At 39.1% G+C, this 14,110-nt stretch overlaps 1 protein-coding gene, 1 long non-coding RNA gene and 1 pseudogene across 3 annotated transcripts in view; 2 read left to right on the top strand and 1 right to left on the bottom strand.

The window, feature by feature from the left end:
* KIF14 (kinesin family member 14) overlaps nt 1-7,740 on the top strand; it is a 32,037-nt gene extending 24,297 nt beyond the window's left edge. For both annotated transcript variants that reach the window (XM_056356070.1, XM_056356069.1), the window contains exons 24-31: nt 570-791; nt 944-1,128; nt 1,728-1,886; nt 2,434-2,553; nt 5,017-5,091; nt 5,690-5,825; nt 5,972-7,138; nt 7,177-7,740. In XM_056356070.1, the coding sequence (XP_056212045.1) occupies nt 570-791; nt 944-1,128; nt 1,728-1,886; nt 2,434-2,553; nt 5,017-5,091; nt 5,690-5,825; nt 5,972-6,363 (1,289 nt within the window). In that variant the 3' untranslated portion in view covers nt 6,364-7,138; nt 7,177-7,740. The remainder of the gene's footprint in view (nt 1-569; nt 792-943; nt 1,129-1,727; nt 1,887-2,433; nt 2,554-5,016; nt 5,092-5,689; nt 5,826-5,971; nt 7,139-7,176) is intronic.
* Nucleotides 7,741-7,963: 223 nt separating this feature from the next.
* LOC130157053 (NADH-ubiquinone oxidoreductase chain 2-like) lies at nt 7,964-9,209 on the top strand (annotated as a pseudogene).
* Nucleotides 9,210-9,449: 240 nt separating this feature from the next.
* Nucleotides 9,450-10,153, bottom strand: LOC130156949 (uncharacterized). Its single transcript, XR_008824654.1, has 2 exons — nt 10,052-10,153; nt 9,450-9,592 (listed from the first exon to the last, which is right to left on the bottom strand). It is a non-coding gene; the product is annotated as an uncharacterized LOC130156949 (long non-coding RNA).
* Nucleotides 10,154-14,110: the final 3,957 nt, after the last annotated feature.

Raw genomic sequence — 14,110 nt, 5'->3', positions numbered from 1 at the left:
TTTCTCAGGGCAAAAACTTCCTGACTAGCACTTATAACCCTGTTTAAGAAATTTACATAAAACATTACTCTGCTTAACTATGCAGGTTAACTGGAGAAAGATGATAGTTCATGTAACAAATTGCCAGAGACTAAATCCTGATATAATAATTTGGAGACTTTGTGTGCTTGAGTTGTTGGTATTCATTCAACTACTGAGGTTCGCCCCCAGCTTTTTGTCAGGTTTTATAAACTTTTTTTTCTGGAATACTAGATGCTTCAGTCTCCCAAATATTTTTATGCATTCAGTTATTTTAGATTGGCTGGGTTTTGTTATTTTCTGTCTCTCTGTAGGTTTGATTGTTGGAACAGGTGGATTCATTTTAAAGAATTTCACTATGGTATTTGTCTCTGTACTAACTGAATCTAGAAACTATTTAGAATGTTGTATATATGTTTTTTCTGACTTGCTATCTTGAGTAGCTGAACATTACTGAAGATGCAATATAAAATAGTCATTAAACAGACATGCTGACTGCTCACTCCTATGCAGAGTTTCTTTTTTTTCTGTTTTGCTTTTACATCATACAGGTTCACAGAATAAGTCTGCTATATGCCCAAGCTTTTCTGAATCGTTTCTTCCTGGAATTTGCAAGACATCTGTAAATTCAGTTTTAGATTCACTGGAACAGAATCATGAAGGAGGAAAGAGCATAGCAGACAGTCTTCTAACTAATTTGTTTATCATTTTCTCTGGAGTGTCTGCCATTTCAAAAGCCTATGAACAGCAAGATGAAGAATGTCAAGAAAACTGTAAGTTTCATTTTCATAACGGTTTAAAGGAAACATTACTAATGACTTGTCTTTCCAATCCACAAGAATTCATATGTTTGCCTATCAGAAGATTTAACATTCCTGCTTTCATTTGCAAAGGAGGCTTTCTAATAGAACTCTTTCTCTTGTAGTTTTCTCTCTTGATCGTGCTGCTCAGTCCTACAGCATCAGAATTATCTCTGCTTTTGATCAGCTTGTGGTTCTAACGAAGCTCTGGCTTAACAATGTCCAGAAGTGCCCTGGATCTATGAAAGTTGGTGAAGAAATGAAACAGGAAGTAAAGAACTTGGGAGGTTATTTACTGTTACTATTGCAGGTAAAGTATATTAAAGAATTAATCTGTATGTAGAGAAGTTCTATGCATTAATGCAGTTTTTACTACAGACTGGCTAAAAACACTTAAATGTGCAATGTATGCAATGACAAAAGACACACCTAAAGAAAACGAACAGCAAAGTGCGTGCATTTTTGCTGGCTAAACTGGTACTTCCATATGCCAGTTCAGAGTAATGCAGACTTTTCTCTGCCCAGGCCCTGACAATAATATCGGTTCTTAGATATAAAAGGGGAAAATAAACCCTGCAGTGACAAGAGTAAATGCTAGTTTAGATCATGAAGTGCTATTGTGTATAAATTTATAAACCAGTGGCCAGCAAATATGACTCTTGTTCACGCTCCAGCCTTGTGAAGAGTATTGAATTTTTGTTTTAACAGTGCAGTATAATGATATCATTCTCTGTGGTTGCAAGGTATGGTCTTTTACCTGTGGTGGATAAGCTATCGGAAGTAGGAGGATGTAAAGCTGAAAATGCCTTAATCTACTGTGTGCTATGAACTATTATGTTATAGAAAGTATGTGCTCTTTGACCAGAGATACCTTCTAGCTTCAGTGAACGCCATGCCTATATTTCTCAGGGATGTTCTTCAGATATATCCTCAATGGTAACAGAAGCATGGAGCAAAGTGAAACAAACAGTAAAGCAAACAATGAAATACATAGGACACTTGGCAGTACTCACAAGAGCTGATATTTCATTTTCTGAAGAGAACAACATTCCTGCAACTAGTCTACAGGTGAAAAAAATGTTTATTAGAAATAATAATTTTAATGTTGACATCACATTTATTTTCAGTAACTGTGTTCAGAAGCAAATTGTTACATATAAGTTTGATCAACTGAATTAAGTATTTTCAGAGTTTATGCGATACTTAATTTTTATGGCAAAAATGGATATGTTAATAGTCTTGAAATTATTCTTTTCCTTAAAAAAAACTACACTTTAAATCTGTAGAATTTCCACTTAGAAAGAAATACTGTGCTTTTAGGATTGCATTTGCACTGAGGTTGTACAAGTTTACTGAAGTAAGTGTTGAATTTCCATGAAACAGGTAATCTGTTACTAAGTACCACATTGAATTTTCAGAAATCTGAAGAAAGTTAGGAAAAGGAGGTTAAAGTGCTGAGCCCCTGTAGTCCAAGAGTTACATGTGACTGAAGAGACCAGTACTGAACAATTTGCACAAAACAAAAATATATTTCTAGCCCATTAGGAAAATCTGTTGCAATGCAAGGCCACATCAGTTCCTTTAATCACCATGTTTTGAACCTTTATTTTAAAAGGACTTTGTACTTGCCATTTATGATGGAATAGGCTCAGGGCTGGAGTTTCTCATTGATACTGTACAAGAAAAAGCAAGAGTGGTGCAGGAAGAACTCATGAAACAATATCCACAAAATGAGGTGAGATAAAAAGTAAGATTAAAAACTACTGCTGTCTCTTGGAGACAATTGATCATGTCCTATTATTTTTCAGCAATTCTGTCTACAAATTTCATAGTAGGAATACAGTTTTGATTAGTAGCAGAGATTTGAGGTAGGTGGGAAGTGGGAATATTGACCACAGTTTTGCAGAGATTTTGAGTGTTTAGTCTTTCACCTGTATGTAGACTGAACATTTAAGTGTATTTTATTTAGAATGATTTTTCTGTGCATTGGAAGGCATTTTGTGTAATATTTCAGTGTAACCATGAAGGAGAGGGAGAACATGAAAACTGGCACAAAGGAGCAAGTGGACCTTTCATTCTCTATGCTACTGTTAAGCTTGATTTGCAAAGCAATGATTATTTAATATGTAGCACTTTATGATCCTGAAAGTTAATTATTTTATATTTGTAATAGTAATCACCTCTGCTATCACTACACACTATTCTTGTCAGGAAGATTGTTAGAAAGTCTGAGGACCTTCTTTTGTCATACATTGTTCTTTACAGTCCTAGTCCCAAACAATATGCTATCTAAATATTAAACTAGTTCAGTGGTACCTTTTAAGAGATAGTCTTCGCATACACTTAATGCTTCGGGTACACTGAAGCACATTCATGAACTGGCACTTTAAAGGGAAAATGTTTGGCTGAAGTAGCTATTTAATAGCACAGAAGCCAGAAATGTCCTGCTTGATTTGGTGTCATTCAGTGAAATCACAGCTGACCTTCAAATACTTTCCAGGTTGATAAGCAGCAGTGGAATTTAATTTGAACAGCTTTTTTCTAACACTTCATAGTAAAATTAAAGCAAATTAATTATATTCTATTAATGAGTTGTATGTAATGTACTGTGGAAAGGAATTACATCAATGGGAAGCTTTTATCTCTCATAGTAAGACCTCAGTTTAATTAATTTGTAATTTTAAGAGACATTCCTACTACTTCATAATAAACACATACGTGACTACTGTTGTGTCCTTGTCCCCCTCCCCAAGATACCGGTTTAGCAGTTACATTTTATCAAATTGAATAGGTTTGGAGTTTTTTGTTTTTCAGTATGCTGAAGTCAGAATCTTCTAGGGAGGAGTTGCTCTTTCATGAAGCAAACATACTATTATTGATGTGTGTCTAATGTATTTTGTCACTTAAAGCAAAATAGGCCTTATTACATGCTGAATTCATTAGTGAGTTGTTTGAGGTTTTGCCTGGAGGGGCTTTTTTTAAGCTACAGCCTGTTATTTTGTGCTTTTATTTTGCTTAGATGACAAATCATGAGGAACATGCAACTATAGGGAGTTGCACAATGTAGAGAATAAAGTATAAGGAATAAGCACTATAGTTAAAAATACTTCTCTGTCTATGAGAATTCTGGTAGGCAAGTTAGAGTACCCCTTGAATATATGCCACTTTCTTAGTGGATGAGCTGTTTTGACAGAAAGCCTGGCTGAATTCCAGGGAAATACTTTGAAAAGCTTGAAATGTTCTTCAGCAAGGTACTAGGTGTATATAGTGTAAATGGTTTCTTTCAGCGTTTGGATGTATAGGCTTGTTTTGCCATATTTTCTCTGAATAAATGTTTTGTACAGACAGCATGTAAAGCCAAAGATCACAGTTTATCTGTGTCTGAACGATCCCATCTTCTGCCTCAAGTGTTTTCATTTTTGTTCTTTTTTCTCAAAGTTGAGAAATTTGCAAAACTGTAGCCAATAAGAAAATTTATGTAATGAGTTGGGATATGTAAAATACTTCCAAACAATTTGTTACTACTAAAAAATTTGTTGCTACTTAAAAATCTGTAATATGTGACCTGGGATAAAAGGTTCAAATCAGTTAGAGAGGAGTGATAAATTGCTTCTGTCAAGGAAAGCAAAATTTTCTTCTTACTCTGGCTTTCACTGTTGTTACTCTTAAACCTACAGATAATAGTGAAACTGTCCAATATCTTTTATGTTCCTCTCTGCTTGCTTAACTCCCAAATGCTTCATGTCTCCAGCAAAAGGAATTGAGCAGTCTGTTCATTTGCAGCAGATTCCTATATATCTGCAGGATTCCCATATATGCTTGTCACTGGTGGAACCAATGTGAAGTCGGGGAGGAAACACCGGAATATTAACTAAGAGATTACCCCTGCCGCCTAGAATAACAGTGATAAAAAAAAAAATAAATTACAGGACAGTCTTTCTCTTAGCAAATACTTAAATGTGCTCACTCGATCCATATTAAGGGGTTAAATAAAACCATGCAGATATAGTTAACAATATTTTCTACAAGTTAACATTTTATTTGAAAAATTGCATGTTAAGTTGCAGAAAACATTACTTCTGCTTTTGAGTATTTTCTCATTAGTATGCCAGTGTTCGTTGTTCTCCTTCTAAAATATGAATGTACTTTTACTTTGTCTTGATTCAAGTGCACAATATAATTAAATGTTTCTTTGTAGATTCAAAATCGAATAAAGGATAGTGTTGTGGCATTGGCCAGATTCCTTGAAAGTAACATCTCTTATTGCAGAAAGGTAAGAGAAACGTTTCACAAAGTGTGCGCTTTGAGTCTACAGTTTAAATGTAAAGGATGTATTTAACGAAGAAGAGAATTGAAACTACCTTCTGTATATTTACAATTGCATGATAATACTTCATGTCTCAGTGGCATTCATGTGTGTGGAATGCTAACTATTCTGGCTACTACATTTTTGCTTAAAACTATGTGATTTTAATTTTATTTGAAGTATTTTTGGCAGTACTTTTGTCTCCCTCCTTTTTGTGATCATAATGAACAGCCTAACCACCTATTTTAAGTTGGAAGCCTCAAGTTCAGTAAAGCTAGTGTAATTGTGTTATAACTATTGTAATAGTTTATGTTTTAATTAAAAGCCAGGATACATGATTTAATATATCTCCTAAGAGCCAAACCTTTTCTGGATTTTACAATTCTGTTTGCTCTTTTTGGTCAACAATCTGCATTTCTTTTCGGAGCATCTTTTGTGCCTTGGCATTGCTTTCATTTTGTATTTCAGCATTGGCCTGTTTTATGACACTGAATCCATAATAGGCATGTTTAATAGTCAATATACTGTCATGTATTTGATTCCTTTTAAATTGTTCTTAATACAGAAAGAAATACAGTCTGAAATACCACAAGAATGTCTGTATCAAGAAATAAAGAAAAGCACTAACAATGCTGCAAAATACTTGGAATTGGAGCAGTGCCTTGCTGAAGTCTGTGAAATTGTTTCTTCTACATTACAAGGTATGTAGCTGGGTTTGTACCTGTCTTGGTAGTAACCTGTGGACTACAGGAGAGTAGTCCTGCTGTAAAGGAAGAGGGAGGGAGGGTTACTTGCTCTTTCTTTGCAAAATGCTGCATTTGATTCTTCTTGCTTTTGTTTTTCATAGGGTCGTACAGAAGCGCAAGCCCTCTCAGGAGCTTTGCAGAAAAGATTTGTGTCATAGCTGGATATTTTAACAACTACTTCAGTTTATTTGCCTTCTCTTCTACTTCTGCAAGCAATCCTATCCAGAAAATACCCATGCCTTTTATGAACTTGGATGAATTAGACTCTCTGGTTGATTCCCTTATTCTGAATTTTGAACTTGAACAAGGACAGGCATCGCTGAAATCTCAAATTATTTGTAATGAAACTGCTGAGGGTCAAGGAGGACAGGCTGAGACAGGTGAAGTTGGAATCCCCTTCTGTTTACAAGCAAATTCAAAACACGCACACAAACTCCAGTCTTTACCTCCATTTCCTGCTGAGCTTTCACCTGGTAGGATACATTGGGTATAAAATGATATTAACAAGAAATTCAGGCAAGCTCTTTCCCTTTATGTGAAGGGGAAGTGACATATCACAAAAAGCTACCATTCATTGCTAATATTATTAGTAAGTTATACAAAAGCAAATGACATGATTCTGTAAGTACCCTAAATTTCACAAGAAAAACTGGAATTCCTTAAGGGACTGTTAGGCTTGAAAACAAAAGGCACTATATTTTAATAAAAGTCTATTATTACTTAAGCCTATAAGACATAACTTAATAAGTAAAAAAATATTTCAGATAATATGAATGGAGAAATTAAAAACTGTTGGGGAATAGCTAGGAAACACAGTAAACACTTGATAAGACAATCGCATCTCTTAATATTAAACCTTTAATTTAGGACACTTGCATAACAGTAGGAGGAGATTCCTTTGAAGAGCATTCATAATATACATTTGTTGCATACAGTTAGACAAGAAGACCTGCCTTCCTGTCTTAGACACTTGAAAGGCAGATGATGTGGGTACCAAGTATTTTCTTGACATTGTTGCTTCACCTCTGCTGCATTATAATCTAGTAGTTTTACTGCAACTTTGAAGTGGGTTTTATGCCTTTCATTTTTTAAATGCCAACCTATTTTTTTTTTTATTTGTATGAAGAAAACCCTCTATTTCTGTAGGGGAAAATACAAAAGACTGTAAAAGTACAAAACCTGTGAGAGATAGTAAAATACTTTATAACCTTATTTGGTGAATGCTTTTTAAAGTGGTTTTGTAGTCCACTGAAAAATCTGGACTTAAGGTATCAGTGACGGTGCTCTTCAACTCTATTGAAGTAAGTTTGCATTGAGTGTTGTTGCTAGTGGATTATCTTTTTTTTTTGATTGATTTGTGCTATTGAGCTATGCTCAAATCACTTTCGGTACTATTTAATGTGGATGTGAAGCATAGCTCTTTCTAAACAATATATGTCATCCTATGAGGCTGTAGAGAACTTTCCCAATTAGCTACTTCCTTGTACTGAACCAGTAACCCCCACACGTTTTTCTTGAGACTAGTATAACTTAATATTTTGTCTTGTAACGCAGTCCTGCTATCAGAAATATTAAATAATCTTTACTGCAGCTAATAATTTCCTTCTCACATGAGATGTGATGTTGCTTAATCACTTTCCTCCTGTAAAGACCTTTACACGTCTGGTCACGGCTTAACAAAATATGTTCAGTTGTTTGGGTTTTCATGCTTTAAAAGTGAAGAGAAACTTAGTATATTTTGACCTTACAGAAGGAGAATCCATATTAGTATCAGGCTTCAATGTAGAATATGCCTCTGGTCCATTTGCCCTATTTTTCCCTACCTGAATATGCAAATATTATACTAATAAACACACTTAATGCTATCTTATTCATCAACCCCAGCTCCCTTACCCCATCCCCAGAGCTATTACCAATAATCCTTGCTACAAAACCCCTACTCCTCAGGTTTCTTATGAGTTCATGCCTCATGACTATGACTAACTCTGCTATGACTAATTTACACACTTTCTCTGAAAAAACTTCCTACCACACGCTAGCGCTGTGTCTTTGACACACTAGCATGCCAGTCTGCTACACAGGCATCTCCCCCACTTAAAAACACACCTAAACATAAGAAAATGTGCCTGAACAGCCAAGGGTCGCTATGATAAAGTGAACATAGAGGTACACCAACCCTCAATTAGGAAAGTAGGAATTGAACCTACACAGAAGAGCTCAAACACCTCCATACTCCCCTTATATTATTTCCTAGTAGGGTCAGCTAAGCAAAAGCTATCAGGCCCATACCCTAAAAATGATGGTTTAACCCCTTCCCCTACTAAATGAGCCCCCTCACAAAACTAATCTCCTCCTTAAGCCTGCTCCTAGGAACAACCATCACAATCTCAAGCAACCACTGAATAATAGCCTGAACGGGACTAGAAATCAACACTCTCACCATCATCCCCTTTATCTTAAAATCACACCACCCCCAAGCCATTGAAGCTACAATCAAGTACTTCCTAGTCCAAGCAACTGCCTCCACACTAGTTCTTCTTTCAAGCACAATTCACTGGGCAGTGAGATCTCACCCAACTAACCCACCCAGTTGCCTGCCTGTTATTAACAGTAGCAATTGCAATAAAACTAGGCCTGGCACCCTTCCACTTTTGGTTCCCAGAAGTCCTACAAGGTTCACCCATAACCACTGCCCTCCTCCTCTCCACAATAATAAATCTTCCCTCCATCACCGTTCTCTTCCTAACAGCCCCCTCACTAAACCCGGCCTTACTAACAATCATGGCTATTGCATCCGCTGCTGTAGGGGGATGAATAGGGCTCAACCAAACACAAGTCTGAAAAATCCTAGCTTTCTCATCAATCACCCACTTAAGCTGAATAACCAGCATTCTCATATACAACCCTAAACTAACCGTCTATCTTTACTCCCTAATAACTACTACTGTCTTCCTCACCCTCAACACAACATCAAAACTATCAACAATAATATCATCTTGCACAAAAGTACCAGCACTAAACACATCTCTAATACTAGCACTATTATCCCTAGCTGGCCTGCCCCCAACAACTGGCTTCTTACCCAAATGACTCATCATCCAGGAACTGAGTAAACAAGAAATATCCACAACAGCTGCCATCATTGCTATACTATCCCTGCTAGGCCTATTCTTCTACCTACGCCTTGCATACTGCTCAACAATTGCACTTCCACCAAACATCACAAACTACATGAAACAGTGATATACCGATAAACCCACAAGCACACCAATTGCCACCCTAACTTCCCTATCAGCCCTCCTCCTCCCCTTATCCCCCATAATCTTGACCATCACCTAAAAACTTAGGATAGCCCATCTAAACCAAAGGCCTTCAAAGCATTAAAAAAAGAGTTAGACTCTCTTAGTTTCTGCTAACACCACTAAGACCCGCAGGACATTAACCTGCATCTTCTGAATGCAACCCAGACACTCTAATTAAGCTAGGACCTTTCCCCCAACAAAACTAGACAAATGGGCCTCGATCCCATAAACTCCTAGTTAGCAGCTAGGGGCTTAAACCAGCAAGCTTCTATCTACCAGGCTCTGGTACACTCTTAATGTACATCAATGAGCTTGCAACTCAACATGAACTTCACCACAGAGCCGATAAGAAGAGGAATTAAACCTCTGTAAAAAGGACTGCAGCCTAACGCCTAAACACTCAGCCATCTTACCTGTGACCTGCGGTGAATGAAGAGACGGGACGCAGCTTGATGCAAGCAAGTTGTCCCTTTATTAGTGATTTTCTTACAATTATATACGTTTCTACCTTCTACATATTACACGCTGATTGGTTAAATCTTAAGCGTAAAAAACACTGATTGGTTGATATTTAAGGCACACCGTTAGAACAATAGGAACTTACTAGTTTATCTTGACATAGCAATAATTTCTATTCCAAGGTTAGGGAGTTTCTTTCTACGCGGCTTTCTTGATTACATATTGGCGCCATCCGTTCCCTTATCTGGCTACTTGTTTCTCTGTCCGTCTGGTTGCCTCCTCAACTGTAATGGCTCAGGGGTCTGCAGTTAGCTTGTTCCTTTGTTCCCAGGGCTTGTGCCCTACAAGTTCTAACAAGTCTCTATTTATCAGGCTATCAGTACTTGGACTCTTGTCCTTGAGGCCTTGTCCTACAGTGACCTTCATTAACTGATGATTATTCTCAACAAACCATAAAGACATTGGCACCTTATACCTTCTCTTTGGAGCATGAGCTGGCATAGTTGGCTCTGCCCTCAGCCTACTTATTTGTGCAGAGCTTGGCCAACCAGGGACCCTCTTAGGAGATGATAAAATCTACAACATAATTGTCACCGCCCACGCCTTTGTAATAATTTTCTTTATAGTAATATCTATTATAATCGGAGGCTTTGGAAACTGACTAGTCCCCCTCATAATTGGCGCCCCGGACATAGCATTTCCCTGCATAAACAACAAAAGCTTCTGACTCCTACTCCCATCCTTCCTCCTCCTACTAGCCTTCTCCACAGTAGAAGCTGGAGTCGGTACGGGATGATCTGTGTACCCTCCCCTAGCAGGCAACTTAGCTCACGCTGGTGCTTCAGCAGACCTAGCCGTCTTTTCCCTTCACTTGGCAGGTGTATCCTCCATCCTAGGAGCCATCAACGTTATCACAACAGCTATTAATATAAAACCTCCAGCCCTATCACAACACCAACCCCCCCCCTATTCGTATGATCCGTTCTTATCACCACCATTCTTCTCTTACTTTCACTCTCAGTTCTCGCCACCGGCATCACCATACTACTAACTGACCGAAACCTAAATACCACATTCTTCGACCCCGCTGGAAAGGGAGACCCCATCCTATACCAACACTTGTTCTGTTTTTTTGGCTACCCAGAAGTCTACATCTTAATCCTTCCAGGCTTCAGAATCATCTCACACGTAGTAGCGTATTATGCAGGCAAAAAAGAAACGTTCAGCTACATAGGAATCATTTGAACCATGCTCTCAGTTGGATGAGAGCTTCTTCGTATGAGCCCACCACATATTCACAGTAGGAATAGACGTAGACACCTGAGCATACTTCACCTCTGCCACCATAATCATTGCCATCCCAACCGGCATCAAAGTTTTTAGCTGGCTAGCTACACTACACGGAGGCACCATCAAATGAGACCCACCAATACTGTGAGCCCTAGGCTTCATCTTTCTCTTCACAATTGGAGGTCTAACAGGAATCGTACTAGCAAACTCTTCACTAGACATCGCCCTACACGACACATACTATGTAGTTGCTCACTTCCACTACATCCTCTCAATAGGAGCTGTATTTGCAATCCTAGCTGGATTCACCCACTGATTCCCTCTTATTCACCGCGTATGCACTACACCCCACATGAACAAAAGCCCATTTTGGAGTCATATTCACAGGTGTAAACCTAACATTCTACCCCAGCACTTACTAGGCCTAGCCGGTATACCATGACGCTACTCAGACTACCCTGCTGCTTACACCCTATGAAATACCCTATCCTCTATTGGCTCTCTAATCTCAATAACAGCCATAATCATACTAATATTCATTATTTGAGAGGCATTTGCAGCAAAATGAAAAGTCCTACAACCAGAACTAACCACTACCAACACTGAGTGAATCCATGGCTGCCCACCCCCCTATCACACTTTCGAAGAACCAGCCTTTATTCAAGTACAAGAAAGGAAGGAATTGAACCCTCACATGCTGGTTTTAAGCCAACTGCATTAAACCACTTATGGTTCTCTCTTATGGGATGTTAGTAAACCCATTACACAGATTTGTCAAGGCTGAATCACAGGCGAAACCCCTGTGCATCCCTACTATGGCCAACCAATCCCAATATGGATTCCGAGACACCTCCTCCCCCATCATAGAAGAACTTGTAGAATTCCACAACCATGCCCTAATAGTTGCGCTTGCAATCTGTAGCCTAGTTCTATATTTTTTAACACTCATACTAATAGAAAAACTATCCTCCAACACTGTAGATACACAAGAAGTAGAACTCATCTGAACAATCCTACCAGCCATCGTTCCTTATCCTACTTGCCCTACCATCCCTACAAATCCTCTATATAATAGACAAAATTGACGAACCTGACCTAACACTAGAAGTTATTGGACACCAATGATACTGAGCCTACGAATACACAGACTTCAAAGACCTAACATTTGACTCTTACATAATCCCAACAACAGAACTCCCACCAGGACACTTCTGACTACTAGAAGCTGACCGTTGTAGTTCCAACAGAATCCCCCATCCACATTATCATTACTGCCAACAACGTACTCCACTCATGAGCTGTTCCATCCTTGGGAGTAAAAACTGATGCAATCCCAGGACGACTTAACCAAACATCCTTTATCACAACCCAGCCAGGTGTTTTTTACAGCCAATGCTTAGAAATCTGCTGAGCTAATCATAGCTACATACCAATTGTAGTAGAATCTACCTCCCTCGCCCACTTTGAGCACTGATCCTCACTCCTTTCATCCTAATAATTAAGAAGCTATGTATCAGCACTAGCCTTTTAAGCTAGAGAAAGAGGAAAAAGAGGAAAACTCACTCCTCCTTAATGATATGCCCCAACTCAATCCCAACCCATGATTTCTAACAATACTAACCACCTGAATAATCTTTTCACTAATCATCTAACCTAAACTCCTAACATTTACCCCTACCCAGCACCCCTCCAATAAAACCCAAACTCTCGACAAAACTACCCCCTGACCCTTGACCATGAACCTAAGCTTCTTTGACCAGTTCTCAGGCCCCTATCTTATAGGCATACCACGAGCCCTGCTCTCCACACTCTTCCCCGCCCTCCTGCTCCCCTCCCCTGGCACTCAATGAGTCAACAACCACTTCTCCGCCCTTCAATCATGATTTATTCAACTAATTACAAAACAACTAATAATACCTCTAAACAAAAAAGGCCATAAATGAGCACTAATTCTCACATCACTAATACTTCTCCTCCTCACAATCAGCCTATTAGGCCTACTACCATACACATTCACCCCCACTACCCAACTATCCGCAAACATAGCACTAGCCTTCCCACTCTGACTTGCCAGTCTCCTCACAGGCCTACGAAATCAACCCACAATCTCCCTAGGACATCTCTTACCCGAAGGCACCGCCACCCCATTAATCCTCGCTTTAATTATAATTGAAACTACAAGCCTACTCATCTGCCCACTGGCCCTAGGAGTCCATCTCACAGCAAACCTCACAGCAGGACATTTGCTTATTCAACTCATCTCCACAGCTACCACCACCCTACTCCCCATCATAACAACAGTATCCATCCTAACCACATCAATCTACTCACCATACTAGAAGGAGCCGTAGCCATAATCCAAGCATATGTCTTCGTTCTCCTCCTAAGTTTATATTTACAAGAAAACAACTAATGGCCCACTAAGCACACTCCTACCACATAGCAGACCCAAGCCCATGACTAATCTCTGGAGCCGCTGCCGCTCTTCTCACCACCTCAGGACTAGCCATATGATTCCACTTCAACTCCCTCCAACTCCTAACCCTAGGCCTACTCTCTATAATCCTCATCATACTGCAACAATGATGAGACATTATCTGAGAGAGCACATTCCAAGGCCACCATACACCCACAGTACAAAAAGGCCTACGATACAGAATAATCCTATTCATCACATCAGAAGTATTTTTCTTCCTGGGTTTCTTTTGAGCCTTCTTCCACTCCAGCCTAGCCCCCACACCAGAACTAGGAGGACAATGACCCCCAACAGGAATCAAACCCATAAACCCCATAGAAGTACCCCTACTTAACACAGCCATCCTCCTAGCATCTGGAGTCACTGTAATATGACCCCACCACAGCATTACAGAAGGAAACTGCAAACAAGCAATTCAGGCCCTCAGTCTAACCATCTTACTGGGAATCTATTTCACAGCCCTCCAAGCCATAGAATACTATGAAGCCCCATTCTCAATTGCTGATGGTGTATACGGCTCAACCTTCTTCATCGCCATGGGATTCCACGGCCTCCATGTAATCATTGGATCCTCCTTTCTCTCAATCTGCCTCTTACGACTAATCAACTTCCATTTTACATCACTTTGGATTTGAAGTCGCAGCCTGATACTGGCACTTCGTAGATGTTATCTGATTATTCTTCTACGTAACTATTTACTGATGAGGATCCTG

Source organism: Falco biarmicus, chromosome 11, assembly GCF_023638135.1.
Source record: "Falco biarmicus isolate bFalBia1 chromosome 11, bFalBia1.pri, whole genome shotgun sequence".
Classification (NCBI taxonomy): Eukaryota; Metazoa; Chordata; class Aves; order Falconiformes; family Falconidae; genus Falco; species Falco biarmicus.
The sequence above is the reverse complement of the archived record's forward strand: the minus strand, read 5'-3'. Positions and strand labels throughout refer to the sequence as shown.